The 26,331-nt window shown below is 37.6% G+C and overlaps 1 protein-coding gene across 1 annotated transcript; it reads right to left on the reverse strand.

Moving 5' to 3' along the window:
* Nucleotides 1-1,263: 1,263 nt before the first annotated feature.
* On the reverse strand, nt 1,264-13,268 carry LOC311086239 (uncharacterized protein). Its single transcript, XM_084119022.1, has 3 exons — nt 13,153-13,268; nt 6,075-6,191; nt 1,264-4,577 (listed from the first exon to the last, which is right to left on the reverse strand). Exons 2-3 carry the CDS (start codon nt 6,130-6,132, stop codon nt 2,917-2,919), a joined length of 1,719 nt encoding a protein of 572 aa, XP_083975148.1. The 5' UTR covers nt 6,133-6,191; nt 13,153-13,268; the 3' UTR covers nt 1,264-2,916.
* Between the last annotated feature and the right edge of the window lie 13,063 nt (nt 13,269-26,331).

Raw genomic sequence — 26,331 nt, forward strand, 5'->3', positions numbered from 1 at the left:
AACACAGAGAAGCGGGTGACACAATACAAGGATACCAGAACGAATGATACAACAGGCAGGGTATAAATACACAAATACTGACAAGGTAAGTGAGAACAGCTGAGTGCAATGATAGTGATAAGTGCCGACAAAGGATTGTGGGAATTGCAGTTCATGAAGATGTGGTGACGGTATGGGGAGAGACCTCTAGAGGACAACCAGGGGACAACAACCAGACACTGTGACATACACATGGCATTTCTTTGTGTATGAGGGGAAAAGGGCCACATGTCCCTGTTAGGCTTTGCTCTGCTAGGCACTGTATACAAACTGTATGTGGACAATTTTCAAGACCTTTTCAAAGACCAAGCAGGGCTACAGACGGGTGCATGTGGCACGATCAGAACGAGAAGGAAGGGCTTTCCACAGACAAGGGAAAATGACATGCCCAAAAAAGCTGAAAGGAGAACCATCATATGGATAAGGAAATATGGCATTTTTTTGTTAAATGGATGAACACATGGGAGGTGGTCATGTGTTCCTCAATGCATAAGGCATATGGAGGACAAACTGTCAACAAGAGAGTGATGGTGGACCAGGGTCAGTGGATGAGGAGGACCATTCCCATTCCTGAGCTCCTGTACAAGTACATGGGAGGAGTCGATCTGTCCGATGCACTGATCGGGTTCTATAATCTGCTACATAAGACCCGGAAGTGACACAAGAAGCTGTTTCAGCGTCTCTTGGACATTGCAATTGTTAATGCATTTATCCTGCATAAAGGGCAAATGAAGGCCAAGCGTTTGCTGCCACTGACGCAGAAAGCATTCCAGGAGAAGCTCACAAAGGAGCGTCTTGAAGCAGCCCAACCAGACACAACTCAACACCAGCCTTCACAAATGTACAGGCCTGCATATGTACAAGAAGACAGCACTCTGGGATGGAAGAGGTGTGTGAGGTGCCACAATAAAACAATACGTTTCCTGCACAAAGTGTAACATGGCACTTTGCTTTTTGCCCAGCAGGAACTGTTTCCAGGACTGGCACACACGCTCAAAAATCTAGGGAGGAAAGAAATATTGAGCCTAACTGTTTTTGAACTCTGTGATGCTAGTATACACAAAAAATTATAAAGGTTCTTCATCATTCTTCATCATTTCATAAATAATTGTTGTTTTTATAGTTATGTTATATATCTGATTTGCAATAATGTTTGTTTCATTGTGGTGTTTGTGTGTGTAAATAATTGTTTTTCACACCAAAAAAAACAAAACATGAATTGAATCAGTTGGAGAGTTTTATTGAACACTTGGCAAGTAAAATGTAAAAGCCAGCATGGTTATGTCTATTTGTCTTTTTTTAATAACTTATCAATTCCATTTTTATAATTAGAAGTATTTTGTGATTTTTTTGTGGTTTCTGTTCATATGCGTAGGTCTTGTGTTCAATAAAATGACAAACCGAAAACACTTGTTTGGAGAGATTTTTGGATGCTCGGCTAAACAAAAATGCAAAACAAAAACTTTGTTCCTAAAGCTATCACCACAAAATTTCAATCAATTCTATCAATTTCTCAATTCCCACAGCAGTTCAGAGAGAAGCTGAAAGAATATTGATGAAGGATGATCAGAGATTGATTAAGCGTGTGAATGTGCACAAAGTGTATAGACAAAGGAACAGTTTGAAATTCAAAGAATTAACTTTAAGACTCCAGTTATGTGTGTCACCTAAGACTTTAGCATTATTCACAGCAGTGCAATTAGAAAATCATTTTAAATAAAACTATCCAGAAAAAAAGCTTTCTTGTATGGAATGGAAACTTTAGTAAGGGTCACAGGTGAATCATAATTTTCTTAAGTACTCTTCTCATCTGGGCCGCTGTTGAACTCTTCTGGAGACTATTCCTTTGGTATGGTCACATGCCGCTACTAATAAACAACCCCCGCAAACACAATTACAAAAAAATATAGACAATGTCTTTTCCCTTTGAGGCTGAGTTTTGTCAGGACTTCACTGGAACAGAACATCCACACAAGACACATTTCCATTTCATTATACAGTATAATACAAGAAAAGGGATTGTAAATACCATTGTTTTGGTGCTTTGGCTCAACGTGACTGTGCGAATGAACATGGTTATCTAATTGCTCATAAAACATTGACTACTAGCCTTAAGAGATACAACCAGCTTAGAAGAAAAGGATCTCAAGCTGAGGAGCTGAAGACGTTACTGTAGTTTTACCCATTAATAGACACGGTACTTCCTTGAAAATAAATTCCAGCACAGCGCTACGCTCACCATACTGAAATGAGCCTTCACAATAGATAATGCTTTACAATCAACTCTGTTAGAGAGATACATGTCAATTTATCTGTTCAATGAAATACCTTACTCACCTGTTCCGAGTCACTTTTACAACATTTTAAATCCCTACGTTTTTCGCCATCTCCAAAAAGCTAATGTTGATTCTTGTTTTATTACAAGCTCTTGCGTTCTCTTTTGTCAGCAGACTCTCCTCTGTCCAGCGTATGTTTGAAATGGGTGATTCCCCAGAGGTTTGAGATTTAGCTTCTCCATGTCAACCTTTCTGGCTTGCTGTGACAACTAACCTATGCCACTCCCACACGGGTCAAAGTAGCCGGAGCAACTTTTCTGCATTTATGGATATGATGAGACACTTACGGACGAGTGACGCAAGTACGCAATTACGCACGAAAAGCATCCCGCTTGGTCTGAACTATAAACACTTACAACGGGCTTACCATAGTGAATTAGGGTAAGACAAAAACACATTTTGAAAGAAGGATTGATGTATATTGACTCGTTATTTAAATTTGAACAAAAAAGGTTACATAGTGCACATTTAATCTGAATGTTAAATGATTTACTTGTGAGTGTATTATTTGTGAGTGATGGATCTGAACATGGACATTTGCTCATTGAGGCAACTTCGGGCAATGCTTTTTCTTATGAGTCTGTAGATGAGATATTTGGTTGAAACTCTTCCCACATGAAGAGCACTGGTGCGGCTTCTCTCCAGTATGAACTCTCTCGTGATCTTTCAAGGATTTTGAGTAAGAGAAACTCTTTCCACAGTGTGAGCACTCATATGGTTTCTCTCCAGTATGAATTCTCTGGTGTGATTTTAAAGCACTGGATGTAGTGTATGTCTTCCCACATTCAAAGCACATATGAGGTCTCTCACCAGTATGTACACGCTCATGCTGTTTTAAAGAGTGCATTTCTAAAAAACTCTTCCCACAAAAAGAACAAATGTGTGGCTTCACATCTACATGAACTTTAAGGTGTGCTTTTAAGCTAGATGCCAAAACAAATGTTTTATCACACTGATCACAGCTGAATGACTTCACTCCAGTGTGAGAGCGCAGATGACTGTTGAGAACGCTTTTGCGCTTGAAACTCTTTCCACACTGAGTGCATGTGAACGGTCTTTCTCCAGTGTGAACTCTTGTGTGCTCATTTAGGTGTCTTTTATGTATGAAACTCTTTCCACACTGAGTGCATGTGAACAGATTCTCTCCCGTGTGAATTCTCATGTGTCGCTTAAGGTCTGATTTATGCATGTAACATTTTCCACACTCTGTGCAGGTGAAAAATCCTTTGAGTCCAGATTTTCCAGCTTGTTTTTGTGTGACATCCTCTTCAGTGTTTGAAACGACTGCATTTCCAGATTTCCCAGCTTGTTTTTGTGTGACATCCTCTCCAGTCTTTGAAACGACTGCATTTCCAGATTTCCCAGCTTGTTTTTGTGTGACATCCTCTCCAGTCTTTGAAACGACTGCATTTCCAGATTTTCCAGCTTGTTTTTGTGTGACATCCTCTCCAGTCTTTGAAACGACTGCATTTCCAGATTTCCCAGCTTGTTTTTGTGTGACATTCTCTCCAGTCTTTGAAACGACTGCATTTCCAGATTTCCCAGCTTGTTTTTGTGTGACATCCTCTCCAGTCTTTGAAACGACTGCATTTCCAGATTTTCCAGCTTGTTTTTGTGTGACATCCTCTCCAGTCTTTGAAACGACTGCATTTCCAGATTTCCCAGCTTGTTTTTGTGTGACATCCTCTCCAGTCTTTGAAACGACTGCATTTCCAGATTTCCCAGCTTGTTTTTGTGTGACATCCTCTCCAGTCTTTGAAACGACTGCATTTCCAGATTTTCCAGCTTGTTTTTGTGTGACATCCTCTCCAGTCTTTGAAACGACTGCATTTCCAGATTTCCCAGCTTGTTTTTGTGTGACATTCTCTCCAGTCTTTGAAACGACTGCATTTCCAGATTTCCCAGCTTGTTTTTGTGTGACATCCTCTCCAGTCTTTGAAACGACTGCATTTCCAGATTTTCCAGCTTGTTTTTGTGTGACATCCTCTCCAGTCTTTGAAACGACTGCATTTCCAGATTTCCCAGCTTGTTTTTGTGTGACATCCTCTCCAGTCTTTGAAACGACTGCATTTCCAGATTTCCCAGCTTGTTTTTGTGTGACATCCTCTTCAGTCTTTGAAACGACTGCATTTCCATCTTCATTCTTTAAATGATGAGGTTTTTGAATCCGATGGTGTTTGTCTCCAGTCACTTCCATCGAGTCTAAAAATCAACATATCAAGTTCCCACAATTCAAAATAAAGGAGGACAAATGCGAAAAAAAGAAATGTAGCTGAACAAGTTACATTTTTAAAAGTTTTTTTTTTTTATTGTCAGTTTTCATGTAATGTTCCTCAGCAGTCATTAAAGAGAATTAAGGAAACCATCTCAGGTTATGACCATGTTTCCCTGAGAAGGCAACTTGGATTTACGCTGTGGGGAAAGTCATCAGCTTGACCGGTGTCTGAAGCACATGTGAACACACTCCAATATCATTGGCTGGCAACAGTCCATGACATCATTAGCAAAGCCCCCAGAAGTATAAGAGGGTGCCCATAATACACGTAATCAACTTTTTATGGCTGAAGGAGACATGCAGGCAGGCCCAATGGGATGGCAATCAGAAGCTCTCATTCCCCTTCTCAGGGAACCAATGCCTGCCTCACTGGGTGAGAATATGCTCAAGCATACATCGACTACTTTACTTTAGCTGGAGTCCAAGCATCAACACAAGGCGGCGCATCCATAAAAAGAGGTACATATCACATCTAGTGATAGCATCCCCTAACTCATCATCATTTCCTATAAATCTAGAAAATATTCCAGCTTCTATGCCTTCATAGCAAGGGAAGTCCTGGCCTATATAACATCGCAATCAAGCACTGCTCAGCATGCATCTGAAACAGACGATAGAAGAGCGGTTTCCGATTCCCGTTTTGCCAAGAACCTGCTTTAATCCTGTGTCAAAACGGCCATGGTTGCTCTCATCACAAATGCATCTCCGTGGAAAATATAGCAACCATTAAACGCCCAATTTCATTTGCCATGTGCTTTGTGGTACTGATGGCTAATTCTGCTGCAGGAGATAGTACAACCTTCTCCAGTGTGTGGACAGCAGAGGGAGCAGATTTATTAATAACATCCACCTCAACACTCTCTGCATCTAATACCTTAGAATTAGAAATTCCACATTAATCAATGAGATTAGGAACCCTAATAACCATGGGTGGAACTTCTCACAGCAACGGCATCACAAAGAATGCATTCAACTTGAGAGCTGAACGCGCTCCATTCAAACGTTAGATTATCTCACTAACGAGAGTCAAGTGAGAACAGAGTCTGCTATCATCAATGCATTGCTATTACTGCCTCCAACTTCCTCGAGCGCCAAACGTGCTTATGCAAACGCTAGATTACCATCCCTTGGGAGGAATCAAAGAAGAACAAAGCTCCTTACCACGAATGCATCATGATCCAGCTTCCTCGTGAGTCGGAGGCACTCCACCGGAGTGTTTGTCTTACACGCGCATACAAACAAGTGGAAGACAAAAGAGTAGATGACATGTATTACAGGCACCCTCTTATACTTCCGCTAATGACTTTTGTCAGCCAATGAAATTGGACTGTGTTCACACATGCTTCAGACACCGGTTACACAGATGACTTTCCCCATAGCGTCAATCCAAGACACAGTGTTCCACTTAAAAAGGGAGCACCAACCTGTTTGTTCCTCTGAATCTTCATCTCTCATTCTGCAGGGTTCTTCCTCAAACTCCATCTTTAAAATAATATGTCAGTTGTTTCTCCTGGAGTAATTCCTTCTGCTGTCTTCTTCACCTGTAGGAAGATGGGAATGTGGGTTATGCAAAACGAACTTCCATGTTCTTTTGAACAGGTTGCATCATTACTGCTTCCGATCCTTTGTAGTGTTTTATTAAATATAAAGCTATTTTACTCAAGATGCCTTCAAAGGAGCTACCAAAGATGAGTATAACCGATGTCCAGGGGCGTCTGACAGGGGTAATTAGATACCCGCTGATTTTACCTGCATTCAATGGTCCTGTGCGTATTCTTGTTTGTGCTCTGAACAGAGTGTAAAACATAACATTTGCAATGTAAATAGTTGCAGCATTGAACATTCTAGCCAATCATAGAGAAGTCTGTTGAGCAAATGAATGCAGTGGCCAATAAGACATGTTTATTTTAGTCAGGATCCCCTCCACCCAAATTGCCATAGTTTTCTTTCAGTGCGAGCTCACTGAGTTCTGAACGCACGCTAATTCTTTCATTATAACAAACAGTGAAGACTCAATATAAATAAGAGATTCATTGTGCTTCTTTGATTATAACAGGAGTTTTCTAAAGAGTGTAAAACTGAACTGAAGTGATTGACAGGTTCAGTGATTATAAAGGAAGCACACTTTGCAAGCTATCTGTATATAGGTCTATCCCATTCACTATTGCAATTGAAGTTTTTCATGCTGCTAACACACTACACACTGTTTCAGGAGTGACAACAGTGTATGAATAAGGGTGTGAATCCACTGAATTACCGCTCAGTCTCTCCTGAAACAGAGTGATTGACATAGTGATAACCATAGCAACAAAAATGATATGTAGGCTAATTTTATTTTGTTCTTTTTATTACTAAATTTTCACTTGATCTTTTTAAAGCAATGATTTCTTAATTGAAAAGGCTATATTCTAATGTTTTAATGCATTATTAACTTATAAATAAAGGTTGTAAATCGTAGTGAAAACAAAGCAGTCTTTGGTGTTTGGTGAGGGGCCCACTCCTTGGTTCTGTGACAGGGGCCCAACGTCCTTGCATCAATGTCCATCGCATATGAGGATATCTAAAAGTTTATTCTTTTTCTTCTTTTCATTAACACTCTCAGATGTTAAAATTTAATAAAATGCCAACTAGGGATGCACCAATTAGAAAATTTGGCCGATACCAATAATTCTTTATAATCAAAAGCCGATAATCGATATATTAGCCATTAAATCTAAATCCAAATTTGTATATAATTTTTGTGAGTCTGATCACAAAAACAAAAATTAAAAGCCATGTCCCAAGCACTTCAACATAAATCAAACATACAGTACAGTAGCCTAGTTTGAACCAGTGTAAGTTTCAAAGTTAATTTAACACTCCTGGCCAACTTTTCTTTAAAAAAAAAAAAAAAAAAAAAAAATCTATTGCCTTACAATTAAATTGTCACAGGTGGTTGCAGGCAAACAGATGAAGATGAAGTAAAGAGTTCCAACCCGAAGGTTTAATCATAAGAATCTAAATAACAGGCAAACAGGTAAAGCAACACACACTAAATGTAAGAGTGACTGGACAACAAACAGAGGAAGAGGAACTTAAATACTGACACAATTAAATTATTTGATCTTTGATCTATATAATTATTTACACTCATATATAAATATACAATTGTTAAATCTATGAATACATGAATGAATTTTATAAGAGTACTAATAGTAATTTGTTTTTATCAACATGTTTAGATTTTATAAAATTACTGAGCAGATTTTTTCAAGAATTACTTTTTTCTGCTGATTTATACACTCTCTAGGTTTAATAATAATTAAAAAATCCTAGCTATTGAATACATTTATTTAATATTTAAAGGTGTTAACTGTAATCTTACACTGCAAAATTATAACTTATAAAGGAATAAATTCATCAAAATTATTTAATGAATGAAGCACTATATATATATATATATATATATATATATATATATATATATATATATATATATATATATATATATATATATATGTGACACTGCACTCCCTTGTGAAGTTGATTGGATGAACCGTTCTCGAAATAATCAAAATGCAAACGGACAGACAGACACATAGAGAATACTGCCTTTATTAGAGAGAAGAATGTTCAGCCCCCTCTCTCCAAAGCTTCGAATATTCGATGTTCATTACTACTGAAGCTTTGAAGCTCAAAAAATGGTATTAGCCAAGTACAAGTCTTCAGAGCAGACAATTTGATATATTTTATCATACCAGGTACTTCACAAATGCAGACACTTTGAGACTTCGAAAGGAAGCATTAATGGTGGAGGTAAGAAAGATGGAGGAAGTGTTGAGGACTACATCTGAAACTACAGCCTCTGAGCCAGCAGACAAAACTCCACGGATGGAGGCGTTAGGCACAAGTACCAGCAGCCTTGGCAGCGTCTTTAATGAAATCCTGGAGGAGAGCCAAGTATCACCTGTTCCTAAGATAACCACAAGTGCACAAATTCAAGTGGAGACCTACCTAAGTGAGGCAAATATTCCAAGGTCAGACAATCCCTTGCTTTACTGGAAAGTAAACCAACCTTGACTGCCCTCCCTGCAGCCACAGCAGCTAAGTTCATCTGTGCTCCCTGCACAAGTGTAGAGAGTGAGAGGCTCTTTAGCACAGCCTCAAATATTATTGATGAAAGAAGGAGCAGGCTGATGTCGGAGGACCGCTGAAAAACGAATCTTCCTAAAGAAGAATCTGCCCCTCATGGTTTTGTGAGCAAACGTAAAACATGTTCAAGAGCTTTGTTACAGAGAAACGGCATCTGTGAAAGTGATTTTTTATTTTTATAATTGTTAAAAATAAAGCAGCTCAGTAAGGTCAAGGTAAGGTTTAAACTGCTTAAGTTCAAGGTAAGGTTTAAACTGCTTGTCAATGTTATGTTATTTATTTGGAATATTATACATATGTCTTTCAGTGCCTTTTTGTTATTACTACTGTGATTTGCACATAGCTGCACTGTGAGGGATAGTTCTGTATTTATTTGTTTTCAATGCTGAATGCTGCTGTTTAAGTTGTTTTAACTTTAAACCTGTTGGTAGCTTTAAGTACTGAAGTACCTGTATTTTTATTTATTTTTTAAATTTTTTGTAGTGTTTGAATAAAGGGTGAAAGTCTTTCATAATCAACTGTTGTTGTGGACTATATACTGGAGAAGTATTTGTTCTCCATTTGAGTGAGATGTTTTTAGGTGGCTAATTGAGCAAAGTGCTTCCATATATTTTATTATTAGTATTAGTATTAGTTCAAGTATTAGTTGATATCGGTATCGGCAAATAGCCAAAGCTGCGGCATCAGTATCGGTAGTGAAAAAGTGGTATCGGGACATCCCTACAAAAAACGTTTTTGTAAACTGAAATAAATTCATAATAAATGAAAAACTAAAAACTAACAACAGTTACCGAAATAACAAAAACTATTTATTTTTGCTAATTATTATTTTATTTATAAACTCTTTACTGTGGCAGAAAATCTGACCTGTGGCTGTTTAGGGAAATGCCTGATTAACCGCTCAATGAAGGGCCGTAACCTAGAACACATCGCTAGTCCTAAGCGGCTGATCATAAAGGATGCGTCTGTGGCAGTGGAATGGGAAACAACACAAGGTTATGAGACAGAAGTTGAACTTGAGCGCAGCATTTTTAGAGAATGCCGTTTCATGTGCGAGACGCGGGTGCAACAGCAAAACAACTCCGTCAAACACAAAATAATATTAATGTAGCCTCCTACTGCTGTATCTTTGAGATGTCATATTTTCATGAAGGGTGACAGGCTGAAAGGTGCTGTTATTATCTCTGTTTCTACAAAACATTAACTGCTAATAATATTATCATCCATGTGGAGACATTTCCCCACAATGTAGGGAATACCAGGACAACACACACACACGCATACACAAACAAACAGACACACATGATTTCATCTTTAATATGAATTAGTTTGTCTGAATTTGTCAGTTTTTTCTTGTATACTTTTAAGTTCCATTTATTTGGATCAATCTCAAACCATTATTGTATTTTTATTATTAAGATGTCTGCACAAGAGTTAACTATAATCTCGGCAAACATTAAACTTTGCTGAAATGAAGCGTCTCGCTTTGGTCTACACTGGAAGTGTTTTGTTAGCGCTGCTAAACTATGATTACTAAAACTAAACCTGAAACTAAATAAAATAAAAACGTGTTAGCAAAATAAAAAATAAATTAAAACTAACAAAACCATTGATGAAACTAACTAAAACTAAACTGAAATTTAAAACAAGTTTGAAAACGATATTAAAATAAAAACTAATTTAAAACTGCAAAACTATCATAACCCTGTGACGGACGTAAGGTTAACTGGAAGGTCGTTGGCTCGCACTCCAGCTTGGCACTACTGACAGAGACAAAAATGTCCATGAATACTTGTTTCCTAATTGGAAAACACATGGCTTAGTGCAATAATGAAATCGCAAAGGCTGCGATAATTGTTTTGGTGCATGGACAAATTGTATTGTCTGTACCACCAATCCCCCAAGAATGAAAGGGAGCTCAGTTCTGCCGTCTCTGAATTGGGAATTGTGGTTAAGAGGATTGGCAGAGTCCTGAGAGTGAGGTGGACGGCCTCATCACACAGAGCAGTGAAGGCAGTGTGGACAATGCATGAGGCGCTTTACGCTCACTTCTGCAGAGCCAGTCATGATGCTCATCAGGGGACTTTATAAAGAACATGGGTCTCATGCTTGATGCTTTGGAGGAGCTTAAAGAATTATCTGAAAGTTTGCAGTCACGGGCCATATCGTTATCTCGAGCTGTGCACCTGAGAGAGAGAGAGAAGTTGATACTTTTTTAGCCAGACAACACAACCCTGGACCATACTGTAGGCATATGGAAGCAGTGGAGACTGGAAGATTTTATGGGGTAACACTGCAAAAGGACCCTAGGGTGAAACCAGTTGATCCTCAAATGTTATGAAGCTCTGGCTGAAAGTGTGCGCTCAAGAATGGTGACTGAAAGTGAAAAATCACTTTTTGACAAAATCAATGTTCTTGTGGCAGAAGCCTGGCCATCACTGTTGCCCGTGTTTTACGGAGAGGATGAGATAAGAGAGCTCTGTGACCTTTTTGACATCAGCTTTTCTGGAGATTCAGAGATTTCAAAGGCCATCCAGAAATGCCTGTCACTGCTAAAACTGCACAGGCAGTGAAATCACCTGCTGTTAGCAGTGCTGACTGTGAAAGGGGATTCTCTGAAATGAACATCACAATAACACCTCTAAGAGCTCAACTAAAAATCCAAAGGGTGTCAGCACTGATGTTCATTTCTTTGGTTGGGCCTCCTGTGAATCAGGGGAATCCACAGAAATATGCAGTATGCTCAAGAAGAGCAGCTGATCACACCGCCTGTCCACAAGAAGACCACTGCAAATCAAGTCACAGTACCAGTCACTCTGGGAGCTATTTTGACTGGATGTGAGAATAGAAACACAATATTTGGACCATCATACATTGTTGTTTTGTTGTTGTTGTTATTGTTTCTTATGTTTTATGATACAGCAAAACTTGACTTTGACTAGGTTGTGATTTATTTCTGTTATAGTTGTCTTCAGCCATTTTGGTGTGTTAAATTCGATTCGACAGTTTCGACAGTTTTGGACTTTCCATTTTTATGTTCGAATTTACATTGTGAGAAACAAGGTTGTGTTCAGCAATTTTACCATAGTATCGTCATCATATCAGTGTAGATGTAGATGAACCAAAATAAAACCATTAAAATATCAAGTAAATAAGTATTTAAATAAGATGATTTTTGTGAGTTATCCGCGTACTGGTGTGCATGTAAACGTGCTCAATATTACTACAGAGAGATTTGCAACGCCTAATTGAAGAGAACGTGATGTTAATCGAGAATTTTTTTGTTTAAAGACCAAAAGATGTCCCGCTAAATTCAGTGGTAAGAAACAAATTTACTCAAATTTAAGTCAAATAATTGCTTATAAATTTTTTAATGTCTATGAATAAATGTCATTATTAAACAAATCTGTGATGAAGCCATTGTTATTTGGTGCTGAAGAAATGTAAAATCTGGGCACCCTGTGAAATTTAGTCAATCTTTAATGGACAAATTCAATTTTATTTAATCTTCCATATGATGGTTGATATGTGCTCGGATTATTTTTTATTATTTAAACAATAAATACAAACAAGATATGGTTTAGCCTATTTAATACTGAATCCATATAATATGGTTCTATTTATTATTAAAGATGTACGTTTGGTTTCTACAACCCAAAAACTAATGTTCTGTTTGTGTGAATAGACCTTATTCAGAGCGGGGCCATGACAAGTGAGGGAGAGACTTGCTCTGTTTTCAATGTCATACGCTGTAAAAGGCTGTATAAAGCTCCTAGATCACTGATAATTTTCCACAGCTCATATTGTCTGGAGTTTTTTCTCCACTGAAATGTCTTATATTTGTGCAGTGTTTCGTCATCTGATCAACCCACACACCCACTGAAGAGATGCATGTCCATCCCTCACAGCCCCGCTTTCATCCCCGTTCACAATCAAAGATGGCGCTGCCGTGAATAAGGTCTATTGTGGTCGCTGTTGCTCGTCACACTTACAATCGCTCTCAGTTATCCATGTTTTGTTTGTTTCAGCTTTTGTTTCTTTAACTGTTTAGAAATAATTCAATTATTTGAGTTTATTTTTTTTACTAGCTTTAACTTCTAACTCCTCTAGCTAATGTTTATGTTGACATTATATTCATCATTAAAAACAGGTTGCATTTGTTCATGGCATAAAATGAAAACAACTCAATCTTTAAAAAAAAAAAAAATGTGAAAAACAGTCAGTCAGTAACGAGTTTACGTTTCACGAGCGTAATCTACAACATCAGTCGGTTTATTTCGATGAATGTCTGAGTGATTCAATAATCAACTGACTCCTTTAACCTTTTGGATTTAGTTGTCTCCTAATAAATGATCAAATGAAAATACTCACCGTCTGAAACACATCAGATTTAGAGCAGAATGAACGGCTGTGTTCCACTTCTCATGTTTATGTTCCCTTGAATCCCTTCCTCGCTCACTTCTCTTCTTCTTCTCATACACTCGGGTGTGTTTCAGTGCTTCGGTTGCACGAGCGCCTCTACTGGCGGAAACTAATCTCTATTACACTATCTCACCTTCATAAATTAGATACAAGACAACCAAGATAAAATCTGTTCTTTTTTTGAGATTATACCCAAAAAAATCATCTCACCAAATATTTGATTTGGGATAAAGATTCAAACTTTAAACACCTGTTAAGGAGTTTGCATTTGTATTTACCTTCTGGACTCCTTCAACTGTTGTTTAATATAAATTTTGACTTAATTTTAAAGTTAGTCAAGTACTAACAAGTATTAGTACAAGAGGAATTATTACAACAAGTATTATTGATAAAAAATGTGAGAGTTATTCAGAGGCTTTGAATTAAATCAACATGGACTCAGCTAGAACACAAAATTTCAAAATCTGCTTAAAATGTGACAAGTTAACCTTCATTACTTTTTTGGATTAAAATAAAAAAAAATATTATCATATAATTTAAGATCTTAAATTAATCCTAATAGGCTATTTTAACTAGATAGGAGCTGTAAAACAAGTAGGCTATATTTAACTGCTCAATGCGTCAATGCTATTGCATTGAATTAACGTTGCAAAGTGATGTTATTTCAATTTTTGCACCCGCAATAATGTTGAAACAATGAGATTTCAATGAAAAATCAACAGTAATGTCACTAAATCATCGTTACATTATGATGTTGTTTCTACATCACTGCTGTTGAATCAACATTGAAATTAACAAAAATAATATTGTTCGATCAATGTTAAATCACTTTTGAACACTGAACTGACTTCAGCTGATCAATGACACTATTGTCTTTTTAGAGCTGCTTTACAGTAACATTGAACTGTTTGCATTGAATCATTATTTCCCATAATTTTTCATTATTACTCTGCATATTGGTTAATATATCTATATACAGTATATATTATATCTGATTTGAAACAATCTGTATTGTATAAAGCACTATAGAAATAAAGGTGACGACTTTTGTTAAAACAAAATACAACTGAAATGTAATGATGTTTGCTATCTGATGTATAGAGTTAATTTTGAAACAACATTAATATTTCATCTACACTTCAATGTCAACAAATTCCTGACCATTTCAAACTTAGGGGAAAACATTTTAAAATTAAAATAAAAAGTCTGAAATTCTTGCAAGTTACTTGCACTTTAAGAAGTCTGTTAGATGTTGTTGGAACTTTGTTAAGCGGGAAAGTCCTAATAAATATTACTAAAGCAATAATAATTGATAAGGTACAAGCTTAAACCTTAAACTCAGATCCCAACACTGTCTTTGGCCTAGAAGGGCTGAGTGACCCAAACAATAAAAAAAATTTAATATAAATAAATAACACCAGGAAAATTGCAGTATTTTTTATTTTATTAGCTGAAAGTACAGTACAATGGCATAGCACATTATTCATTCACGAGGCGGAAAAGCAGAGGCTGAAAAAGTGAAAATCACACCAGCGAGAATGTTTGCGTGCTATCAAGTTGCAAATTACGAGGACTTAGGACTATATATGAAAAGCTCTTTTCCAAAATGCGATAAACGCCATTAAAAAAAAAAAAAAAAAGAGTTTGTCATGTCATTTTGCTGTGTACTGAACAAGCGTGCCGCACAAGCCCTGAAAAGTGAAGCCAAAGCGTCTCGATCGCCCCCCGGTGACTGGTCCTAGTATAGGTCATAAGCCCCGCCTCCCTGTGTTATTCAACGGGACGTGAGACCAACTAAACAATCAAATTACACTTCAAATATCTTTTTCCCAAAGGTGGTTTCTTTCATTTGCTGTTGTTTTTATCACGCTGATGTAAGTTCAAGTGTCTGTTTCAAAAATAAGTTGGTTTTTAGTTAGTTACGTGATGCGGTGGTGTAACGTCATGATTGACAGCTGTGATTGACAGGTTCTCAAGCGAAGTAGTCACTGAAGCACCAACGGACATTTTTTTCGGGATCTTCGGAGGACTGAGGAGATTGTATTTACTTTATTTTAACAAGCCTCTTGTCGTACTGCAATCAATTTTTAAAAAAGTGTGCAGAATCCACTCTCCCTGAGTGCATTCTGCGAGAGTGAGGGCGGAGCGTTGATTTTGCGGCTTTACTTCCTGCTCACTACTGCGCAGGTCTGGTACCGAGATCGCTACTGCGCAGGTCTGGTCCCGAGATCGCTACTGCGCAGACTCAAGTTCCAATATGTCAGCGCCATATCGGGACTCTGGCGGCTTCAGTTCTCATCAATGGAAGAGAGCGAAGGGGCGTCGTCCATCTTTTTTTACAGTCTATGGTACTGAACCTAATCACTGCTCCATCAACGTTTCATGCCAAATCGCTATATTTCCTTGTTTAAAATGTACTGCAAGATGCAGTTTCTTTCCAAACTGCGATAAGTGCCGAACCTATTTTTAGCCTAAACGAGATACATCATACGAGATACTCAGCAATCTCACGCAATCCTACTTTTTTTTTAAAGACAAACCATCAATTTTTGGATAGATTTATAGCGCTTTGAAAAAAATAAAAAAATAACTGAATTTATCATCAACAATATTGTTGTTTGATTTAATAATCATTGTTCAACATGTTCAGACTGAGCCAAAAAACAACAACATTTTAACAGGATAAATTGAATATTCACAAAATGTGTGGGTCTAGGTAAAAAAATTAATTTTTCTGAAAACTATTAAAATGGATTTATAGCGTTTTGGAAAAGAGCTCCTCATATGTATCTTTATATGTACTGACTGATTTTAAGAGTTATTTGACTGGCATTAAAGTGGATCATACTAATGCAATTACCTGAGCAGTTGAAATACTCTATAGAAAACCTGGATCATTTGGGAACGTGCATTTATTGCATACACTATTAAAAATAATGGTTCCATCCTTTTCACAATGATAGAAGAGCCAATTCTGCCAGAATCAGAACAGTTCTGAAAAGAACCTCTTTTTTTTCTTGGTATGAAGAACATTTTAATAATCTGAAGAATGTTTTCCACAATAAAGGACCTTTTGTGCAACAAAAAAAAAAGGTTCTGTGGATGTTTAAGGTTCTTCATGGAACCACAGATGCCAATAAATAACCTTTATTTTTAAGAAAGCAAGGCTTTTGTGACTGCAGTGTCACATGTAACAGGAATAAAGACAATAGTCTAAAATCTCTACCGGTTGACAAATTTCTGAGTTTATATTGTCCACCTGGTGCGGCTTCTCTCCAGTATGAACTCTCTCATGCCTTTTCAGGTTTCCTGGCCAAGAGAAACTCTTTCCACAGTGTGAGCACTTGTACGGTTTCTCTCCAGTATGAACTCTCTGTAGTATTTTAATTCACCAGATCTAGTGTCTTCCCAGTCAAAGCACATATAAGGTCTCTCACCAGTATGTACACGCTCATGGTTTTTTAAATGTTGTAGTTGTAAAAAACTCTTTCCACAAAAAGAACAAAAGTGAGGCTTCACAGTAGCATGAACTTTAAGATGTGATCTTAAGCTTGTTGCCAAAGCAAATGTTTTATCACACTGATCACAGCTGAATGACTTCACTCCAGTGTGAGAGAGCAGATGATCTCTGAGAGCGCTTTTGGATGTGAAACTCTTTCCACACTGTGTACATGTGAACGGATTTTCTCCAGTGTGAACTCTCATGTGAACATTAAGATTTCTTTTATGTCTGAAACTCTTTCCACACTCAGAGCAGGCGAAAGATCCTTCGACTCCAGTTGTTCTGGCTCGTTTCTGTGTGAAACTTTTCAGTCTGTGAAATGACTGTTTCCATCTTCATTTGAGAAATTATGAGTTTTCTGCTGTTTGTCTTCATTCACTTCAATCAAGTCTAAAGTCAACATATTCAATTCCCATAATTCAGTAAAAGAAGGACAAATGGAAACAAACAGAAATAGTAGCTTAGTATCTAGTTTTAGATGTACTGTTACATCTGTCAGTTTTCATCTTAATGTTCATCTTAAGTCATTAAAGAGAATGAAGGAAAGCACCAACCAATCAGTTTCTTCATCTTTTACTCTGCAGGGTTCTTCCTCAAACTCCATTTCTACAATAATTTGCAGTTTCTCCTGGAGTAATTCCTCCTGATGCTTCTTCTCCTGTGGGAAGATGGGAATATTCATGAATGGCTGTGGGATCTTCACTGACTGAAGGAGTGAATTGTGGTCGCTGTTGCTCATTTAGCAGATGATGATCACACTTACAATCACTCTCAATTTTCCAGGTGCAAATGTTTGAGTTGTAACTATCTTTAACTTATAATTCATCTACACTCAAAGAAATAAACCGCTTGGTTGTTCATTACAATGCAATATTTGGCAAAGATGCATGCAAAAAAACATGATTTTATAACAGTACAATACAATACAATACAATACAATACACTGTTTATTTATAAAGCACAATTTAAAAACAACCAAAGTTGACCAAAGTGCTGTACAAAAATAAATAAATTCTAACAATAAAACACAAGCTGTAAAATAGGCTGTAAAATTGAATAAAGGCTGAATAAATAAATTCTAACACATGAAAGTAAAATCATAGAACAGCAAGTCAAGATATATTAAACACCAAAGAAAATAAATGAGGCTTAAGAGTAGACTTAAAAGTAGATAAAGTTGTGGCAGTTCTGATATGAACCGGGAGACTGTTCTATAGTTTAGGGCCGATGACAGAAAAGCACGATCACCTCTATTTTTTAGTCTTGTCCTGGGAACTTGCAATAGACCAGAATTAGCAGATCTAAGTGACCTTGACTGAGCGTAGGGATGTAGCAGATCTGACAAGTACTGTGGTGCCTCATTATGAATAGATTTAAAAATAGAATAAATAGAATATGCACCGATGTGCAATGAATTACAGTAGTCCAGTCGAGATGTTATGAAAGCATCCATAACGTTGCGATTTTCTTTAGGGAAAGAAATGGCTTCCCCTTTGACAGAAGACGAAGATGATAAAAACACGACTTAACCACAGTACTTATCTGCTTATCGAATTTAAGCTTATTATCAAGCCAGATGTCACAAACTGCTCTGAGACACAAAGGTTGAGGATCCAAATGCAGTATTTATTTAAAGGGTTATCCACTAGTGATGTTACATTTGACACTGAAGCTTCAAAGCGCATATCGAGTACGCAGCGAAATTTCTCATGAAGCTCCGTGCCGGAGCGCCTATTGTTTTCAGAGAAACACGTGATCAGCGAAAAACAAAGCCTCACTTTTTTTTCCAGTCACGTGAATGCTTCACTTTGTGAGTCAGAATGTTTGAACCAAGACCATTCTACAGGTTTTTGGAAGTTTAAGTCCATTTACTAACATTCTTTTTTCACATTCTTTTCCAACATTCCTTTTTAATATATATATATAGATAGATAGATAGATAGATAAAGGGTCATACACAAACAAACATACAAACAATGACAGATTAGGGCTGAGGCAAAGAGAGAAATCCAAGGGGACAGGCAGAGAATCAGGGGACAGGATACAAACACGCTCAGAAATGCAGTGAGACACATACAAGACTTTACAGACAATGAGTGAGAAAACCAGGCTTATATGGGGTGAGCTAAACTAGATAATGAGACACAGGTGAATGTGATAATGGATGAAGAGTCCGGGAAGTGAGTTATGGGAAATGTAGTTTGTGAGGGAATGACAATAGTCTGATGTGGAGTGCCCTCTGGTGGCTCTCAAGGGCACTCCATCTGGTGACCGTTACACCACACACCCAAGTTTCTGACACATGTAGTACTATAAAATGACAAAGATGCAAGTTCAAAATCATGTTCATAGTGTTTGTTTGAACCAAACACAATTAATTCAGTTTTACTCTCATTAAGACTCAGGAGGTTAGTTGCAAGCCAGAGTTTTAGTTCTTCCAAACAATCCATAATAGGCTTTAAGGCCTGCTTGTTTTCACACTTCAGAGGGATATAAATTTGGGTGTCATCTGCATATAAATGAAAAGAGACCCCGTGCTTGTTAAAAATAGACCCTAGTGGAAGCATATAAAGGGAAAACAGTACAGGACCAAGAATTGAACCCTGGGGAACACCAGAATTTAAGGTTATTTCAGAGGAAGAATGGTGTCCAATATTGACAACATACCTCCTGTCAGAGAGATATGACCGAAACCACTGTAATACTGTGCCACGAAGACCAACACACATTTCAAGATGTGATGTAAGAGTATCATGGTTGACTAAAACAAAGGCAGAACTGAGGTCTAACAGAACCAGAGCCATAGACTGCCCAGAGTCAGTGGTTAACATGATATCATTTAATACTCTTAAAAGAGCTGACTCAGTACTGTGACAGGATTTAAAACCAGATTGAATTTTTTTGTGAACAGAATTGATAGTCAGATAAGGCTGAAGTTGATTTTAGACAACTTTCTCTAGAATTTTAGAGAGAAAAGGTAAATTTGAAATTGGACGAAAGTTAGCCTACAATGTGGAGTCCAAACTTGTTTTTTTAAGATGAGGCCGCACTGTGGCGAGTTTAAAGACAATAGGTACAGACCCGGTATGGAGACATTTATTGATTACAGACAACAGGTCAGAACCAACAGTCTCAATAACTTGCCCAAGGATGGAATGACATCGTTGGGACATCGTTGGGTTTCAGATGAGACATGGTCTCGATCAGAGTATTCAGGTTAACAGACTCAAAGACAGACCAAGTGGAAGATGAGAATGGAACATAAGACAGTTTATACGCCGAAATATGCATTGTAGATGTAATTTTTGAGATCTTATCGTTGAAATATGTTGCAAAGTCCTCACATAGAGAAACAGATGCTTCAGGGAAAACATTAACACTTAGATGGAGAACAGACTCGATAGTGGAAAATAGAATATTTGTCTTATGGCTATTCCGTAAGATTAACTCTGAAAGGTATCTACTCTTTGCAACCTTAGCAGCTCGATTCATTATGCCAATTATGTATTGAATTATGCTTGTGTTTTTTCGCTTTTATAGGTGCGATAGAATTTAAGATGTTAAAGCAAGTAGTATTGAAACTACTTAGATGTTCATCAGCATCTAAGTGACATGTGGAAAGGTTCATATCCTGAACAGCACTTTTTTTTTTTTTTTTTTTTTTTCTGAACAGCACTTAAAGGGATAGTTCACTTTGAAATTAAATTTTGGTATGTTTTAGCTTACCTCAAGGGCATCCAAGATGTAGGTGTCTTTTTTTCCGCAGTAGTTTCAATTTTTATATTTTAAGGTCAAACCGTTCTTATCTGTCAGTCATTTAATGCAGGTCTATGGTCACTGTCTCAAAGAGCATGCACAGAGTCCAAATTAAAACAATTCCCCGTCGTCCAAATTAAACAATTCCCCATCGTAAGTACACATTGATGGCCTAAGACACGAAACGAGCGGTTTGTGTGAGAAAACGAACAGTATTTATATCGTTTTTACCTCTTATACACAGCCACGTCCAAGTGATCTGATCTGACGTGTACGCAGACTGGTGCATAGATATATACACTAGATGTCGCCTTAAAGACATTCGTTCCAATGAACTGCCGTAGACAAGGCGACATCTAGTGTGTATATCTATGCACCAGTCTGCGTACACGTCACACACTAGGAAGCGCCCGCGCCCTCAGATCACTTGGACGTCGCTGTGTACAAAAGGTAAAAACGATATAAATACTGTTCGTTTTCTCACACAAACCGCTCGTTTCGTGTCTCAGGCCATCAATGTGTACTTATGATGGGGAATTGTTTAATTTGGACGGCGGGGAATTGTTTTAATTTGGACTCTGTGCATGCTCTTTGAGACAGTAACCACAGACCTGCATTAAATGACTGACAGACAAGAACGGTTTGACCTAAAAATATCAAAATTGAAACTACTGCGGAAAAAAAGACACCTACATCTTGGATGCCCTTGAGGTAAGCTAAAACATACCAAAATTTAATTTCAAAGTGAACTATCCCTTTAATTGTACATACTTGAAGGAAAATTTATCACATGAACAATCTGTGAAAATACGAGTCCAGCGTGGCGGTGGAGAATGTCCATCAGTATTTCCATCAAATGGCACAGAAAACAATATGGGCAGATGGTCAGAAAAGCCAGCCTCACCAATTTTGATGTTGATAGACCACGAGATAAAATCAAGTCCAAAGTATGTCCCTGAACATGAGTTGGTCCAGACACCCATTGCACAAAGTCAAAAGAGTCGAGAAGGCTAAGAAAGTCTTTTGAAAGAGGCTTGGAGTCACAGCACACATGGATATTAAAGTCCCCAATAATGATTGTTTTTAAACACTGTCGCTAAATCTGATAAAAAATCATTTCATTTTCTGATGAAAAATCTGATATTTGGGGAAAATTATCATATGGGGTAGTACAATAGAATCCTGACTTTTTTTTAGAGAGACTTTCACGTGCAAGGCGTTCTGGGATGTTGCAGATTTGCAACATTGGCCCAGTGTGGTAATTAGACACTGACGACTGAATATGATATGAACAATAACTTTTTATATACAACTTTTCAAACAATGTAACAAAGTGCTTTTCAGTGGCAGAACAACAACAAAAACAATATGGGATCCAAATCCAATATCTCAAATCCTCATTGAGTAGGGCATGTTTCCAAGTCACTTTGTCATGTGGTACTCCAAGAAACAGTTTTTGTCTTTTGTAAAGCACAGAAGTACTTTGCACTTCAGGCAGGCCATTTGCGTGTAGCCATTCTTGCACAGTCTGCATCGTCCACGTTTCTCAGCATGGATGGGGAAATGATCGCATCGGTCTAATCTGACATCAACCGATGGTGCAGAGATCCTCTGAAGTGGAGGTGGAGGTGGGGCAGCTTGATGGGACGTTGGATCATCTTCCAATGACGGTCGTCCTCTTTTCCTACTGTTCAAGTCAGCCTGTTTGCCAACCTTGATGAGGGCATCTGCAACTTGAACAGGGAAGTCAAGAAGTGGCATATACTTCTTCTCCTGCTTCTGGGTGAGATGACGGCGATAGAGGAGCCAACCATTGACCAGTGATAGGTCAATCAAGTAGTACAAGATGCGCAGATACCAACGACGTGGGCGGATGTCAATGCGATAGAGAGCTGCAAACATGTCTGCTAAGTCTACTCCTCCCATGTTGTGGTTGTACACCTTGACAATGTGGGGTCTGTCCACTTCCACATATTCCTTCTTCTCTTTCGACCACCTTCTGCATGTCTCAACAGGTTCAGGGCCAATGAAGGATGATGCCAGCAACACTGCCTTGTTATCATACCACTTCACGATGGACATCCCACTTGTCTTTTCGTATTTCACTTCATACGCACCACGCCCGGCCTTTGAGAGTTCCTTGTCACTCTTGAGGGTACATCCACGGAGACGGTTACGATTGATGGTAACGAACGAACGAACAAACTCCAAATTATTAAATTTTCCATATGATATACCCTCAGTGACACCTCAAATACGTAAACACTGGTGATAGGAAAATAACCCTAGTATAAACTGTTGTTCAAAATATAGGCAAACTAGTATATAAAGCATGTGGTATCCAGTGGTACCTATCTGGCCACACGTTGCAAATCTGCTACATTGAAATAGAGCTGCACCAGGGGAAAAATCCAGAAGAGATAAAATCTACTAATTGGCATTTACTGTGTCTATATACACTTATGATTCTTCTTATGCAGTTTTAGTTTCAAATTAATGGAGGTTGATAGTGATACTTACACGAAATTGATGCCAAGAAAATCAGTTTCAGGGAACCCATGGAAACAGACATGTTGGAAGTGAGACTACTCTGCCATCTGGTGAGCAAGTGGGAAACTGTTTGTTGCTAATGGACAACCAAGTCCTGCAGTGGTACTTCTGAGTAAAAAAAACTCATAAAATATGTATCTGGAGTAATAAGGTAGTTAGTTTTTAACTGTTGCAAATCAGCAACGCCTGCCTTGAGACTGTGATTTTTGTATTTTTGCTTTATTTACTATTGTCTTTTGACAATACTATTGTTCATTAGTTTTAGTTTGTTTGTTGGCCCATGACTAGTCAGTTTTTACATGGTTTATTTTGTGAACTATAGCTAGGCCATTATTTACAGCCTTGAATATTGTAACCAAAGGGGGAAGCCGTTCACTCTGATTTGTACAAGTGTGGTGTGGAAATAGTGTTTTTCTGGTGAGTGTATTAGTGCATTTAGTGTGGTGTGTAGGAACATTTTAATTTATTTTGGGGTTTATTGTATTTATTCATTTGTTGTGTGCATTTTCTTTTGAAGTGTTATGTTACCCTCCACAGTTACTTGTACTGCCATCTTTCATGAGTTTGGCCAGCTTGAAAGTGAGATCAAATGAGACCAGAATCCATGTATTTAATAAAAGTGATTCTTTGTTTATAGTAATTTTGCCTTAAGTTTATTCATTTAATTTGATAGCTGAGCGGGAAACCCTCTAGTGATTTGGGATCTCCTACCCAAACAAAATTGGAGTGGCGTAGTCAAGAGCAGTTAAAAAGCACCCCTATTGCCACATTACAAAACACACCAGTATATGATGTGGACTAACATACGACACCATCTTCTGTCCAAGAACATCTTCTCCCAGCACATTATGACGAAGGAGGCCACTGTATGAATGGTGCTTCTGCATGTCCTGAGAGGTTGCAGCCTCTGCTCGGTCCTCAATCAATCAATCCAACAAATCAATCCAACAATCAATCAATTAATCAATTAATCAACAACTAATCAATCCAACTAATTAACAACTAATCAATCCAACAGGTAGGCCTGGAAAAATGTCCCATCGTCCCTAAGATTTAAAGGAAAGAACACTTTAATATTACGTTACTTACAACCAGGGGCGGTTCTAGGATGAGTGAATATCCGGGGCTTAGTCCAGAGAAATCCATGTATGTGTCAGGACAAACTTTAAATTATTATTATTATTATTTTTTTAAACAAGGTAAATCTTTCTTGCTTATTAAAATAAAAAGTAACAATGTCACACTGAGTTAAACTGAAAACATCAATCCGCAATCATCGTTAATACTGAACAGGTTTAAAATCTACAATAGCGACACCATGGGACCAAGCTTTTATTGCTTTCCTACTCATCAACAAAAATTCAATTACGCATTCCAACGTAAGAATACCAGACATTCCAAGATGCTAGATTTACAAACAAAGGGAACAGCACATTAATTTTTCCTATACTATTCTGCTGATGTTGTGTCTCCATCTCACTTTTTTTGTCTCCGTCTCTCAGTTTTCTTTTCTTTTCCAATCAAGCCTGACTGGCCACACTAGTCCTGGTAGAACAGGGATATTAAGAAGCAAACATTAAGCATTGCACTGACATACTCTTACTCTACAAAGATATACCAGTCAAAGGACGTTATCTCTGTTTAAATGCATTGCAGTAAACCGATTCACTGATAAACCTTACCCTCTACTGAAGTCTGTGCATCATTCCTGTCCTGTTGCTGCCTCATACAGTTTTGTCCTAGCTTTGCTGTTGTCTGCTTTCCTCTTTTTTTTCTTTTTTTCTTTTCATCATAACATCTCTCCTTTTGATTTGGGCTCTCCTCGCCTCTCTCCACTCCTTTTCTCTGTCATCTTCTTAATCTAATGTCTTCATTCATCTTCTTGGGACAGTGGAGACCGAGAGAGGCCAGGCCTGGATTTATGTTGTGTTTTATTTTGTTATATGTGACAGCAGTCATCCGTGAGGGGCTGCTGTCTTTACTTTCATTTTGTATTTGTGTATTTATTTAGTTATTAAAGTTTTTTTAATGTTGGCCTTCTTCCCGCAACAACGAACCGTTACCAGTGGAGTTCCTTTAGTGGAGCCAGTTAAGCACATTCTTGGAACCAATAGCCAGGGGAAAAAGGACACATTTCAGTATGTGCCTATCATAGATGTTCTGAAGACTCAGTTGGAGAAACATGACATATTTGAATCATATCGAAGAACCTGTGAATGTAGTACTCCTGTAAGTAACAAGACAATGAAGAGAAGAACGCAATTGTGATGGCTTCTCGTCTCTGCATTTACTACGAATGAATCAATAAAAGTATATGCATATTACAACCTTTCAGCACATTACATGGTCAACACATGTATGACTTTTACTTACTATGCCTGAATAAAACATTTCAACTTTAAACATTTTGCACATTCAGGATTTACAATTGCCAAAGTGACACCCTAATGTATAATTTTTATATATATATCACTTTAACTAGCATTTACCCTTTATCTAAATAATAACATGAGAATGATGATGTAAAAATACATTACGAATTCACTCCCTATTCTCAGTTTAGAACACATACAAGTTCGTTGTCTGATATATTACATTGAATGACAAGACATGTGAAATTCACTCAAATGTAACGCATTACACAGTTTACAGACATCACCGCCGATTAACGACCACATATGTAAATTAGAAATAAATGTATAACGCTAAACAATATTATACATTATAGATTCAAATAGTATTTATACTTTAACCAGTTATGTGGCGGACTCTGGCGCTAATCGCGGAGCACTTATGCTAACCATGTGCTCAACATGACAAACTCATGACGCACTATTCATATAACAAAACAACTGCGTTAAACATGCGCACAACTCATTCATATATTATTAACAGTGTTTATGCTTAAATCGGAAGTGTGTTTTGGCATTATACTTTGCAATAGGGGTTATGCGGAACGCCCAACGTTCGAACCGGAAAACAGGTATAAACATTTCTCTGAGGTAACTTATTTTGCGCTTTTTTTTAGAATACAATTCTTATTTCTGTTTTAATTAAAATGTCACGAATGCTTAAGTATCAGAAAAAAATGTTTTATAAAAAATAAAATGCAGTCTTCATTTGATTGTTTTAATCGTCTGCAAGCAAATATAAAAGGTTAAACTACTATGATAGCATACAAGTCTAAACTAACTTACTGATAGTTAGCTAACTCTACATCGGGTGCCATTAGCAAAAGCTACATAATTAACGTTATACTAACTTACATACCTTCATAATCATGAATAAATGAGGAGGCGTAAAAACTTAAATCCTTTATC

This window comes from Abramis brama (assembly GCF_963993115.1).
Source record: "Abramis brama genome assembly, chromosome: 7".
Taxonomy (NCBI): domain Eukaryota; kingdom Metazoa; phylum Chordata; class Actinopteri; order Cypriniformes; family Leuciscidae; genus Abramis; species Abramis brama.

Bases quoted from the DNA above. Each gene is read 5' to 3' on its own strand.
- LOC311086239 (XM_084119022.1), bottom strand. From the start codon at position 6,132: ATGGAGTTTGAGGAAGAACCCTGCAGAATGAGAGATGAAGATTCAGAG. The intron at 4,578-6,074 runs GTTGGTGCTCCC...GTTGATTTTTAG, and splicing joins AGATTCAGAGGAACAAACAG to ACTCGATGGAAGTGACTGGA.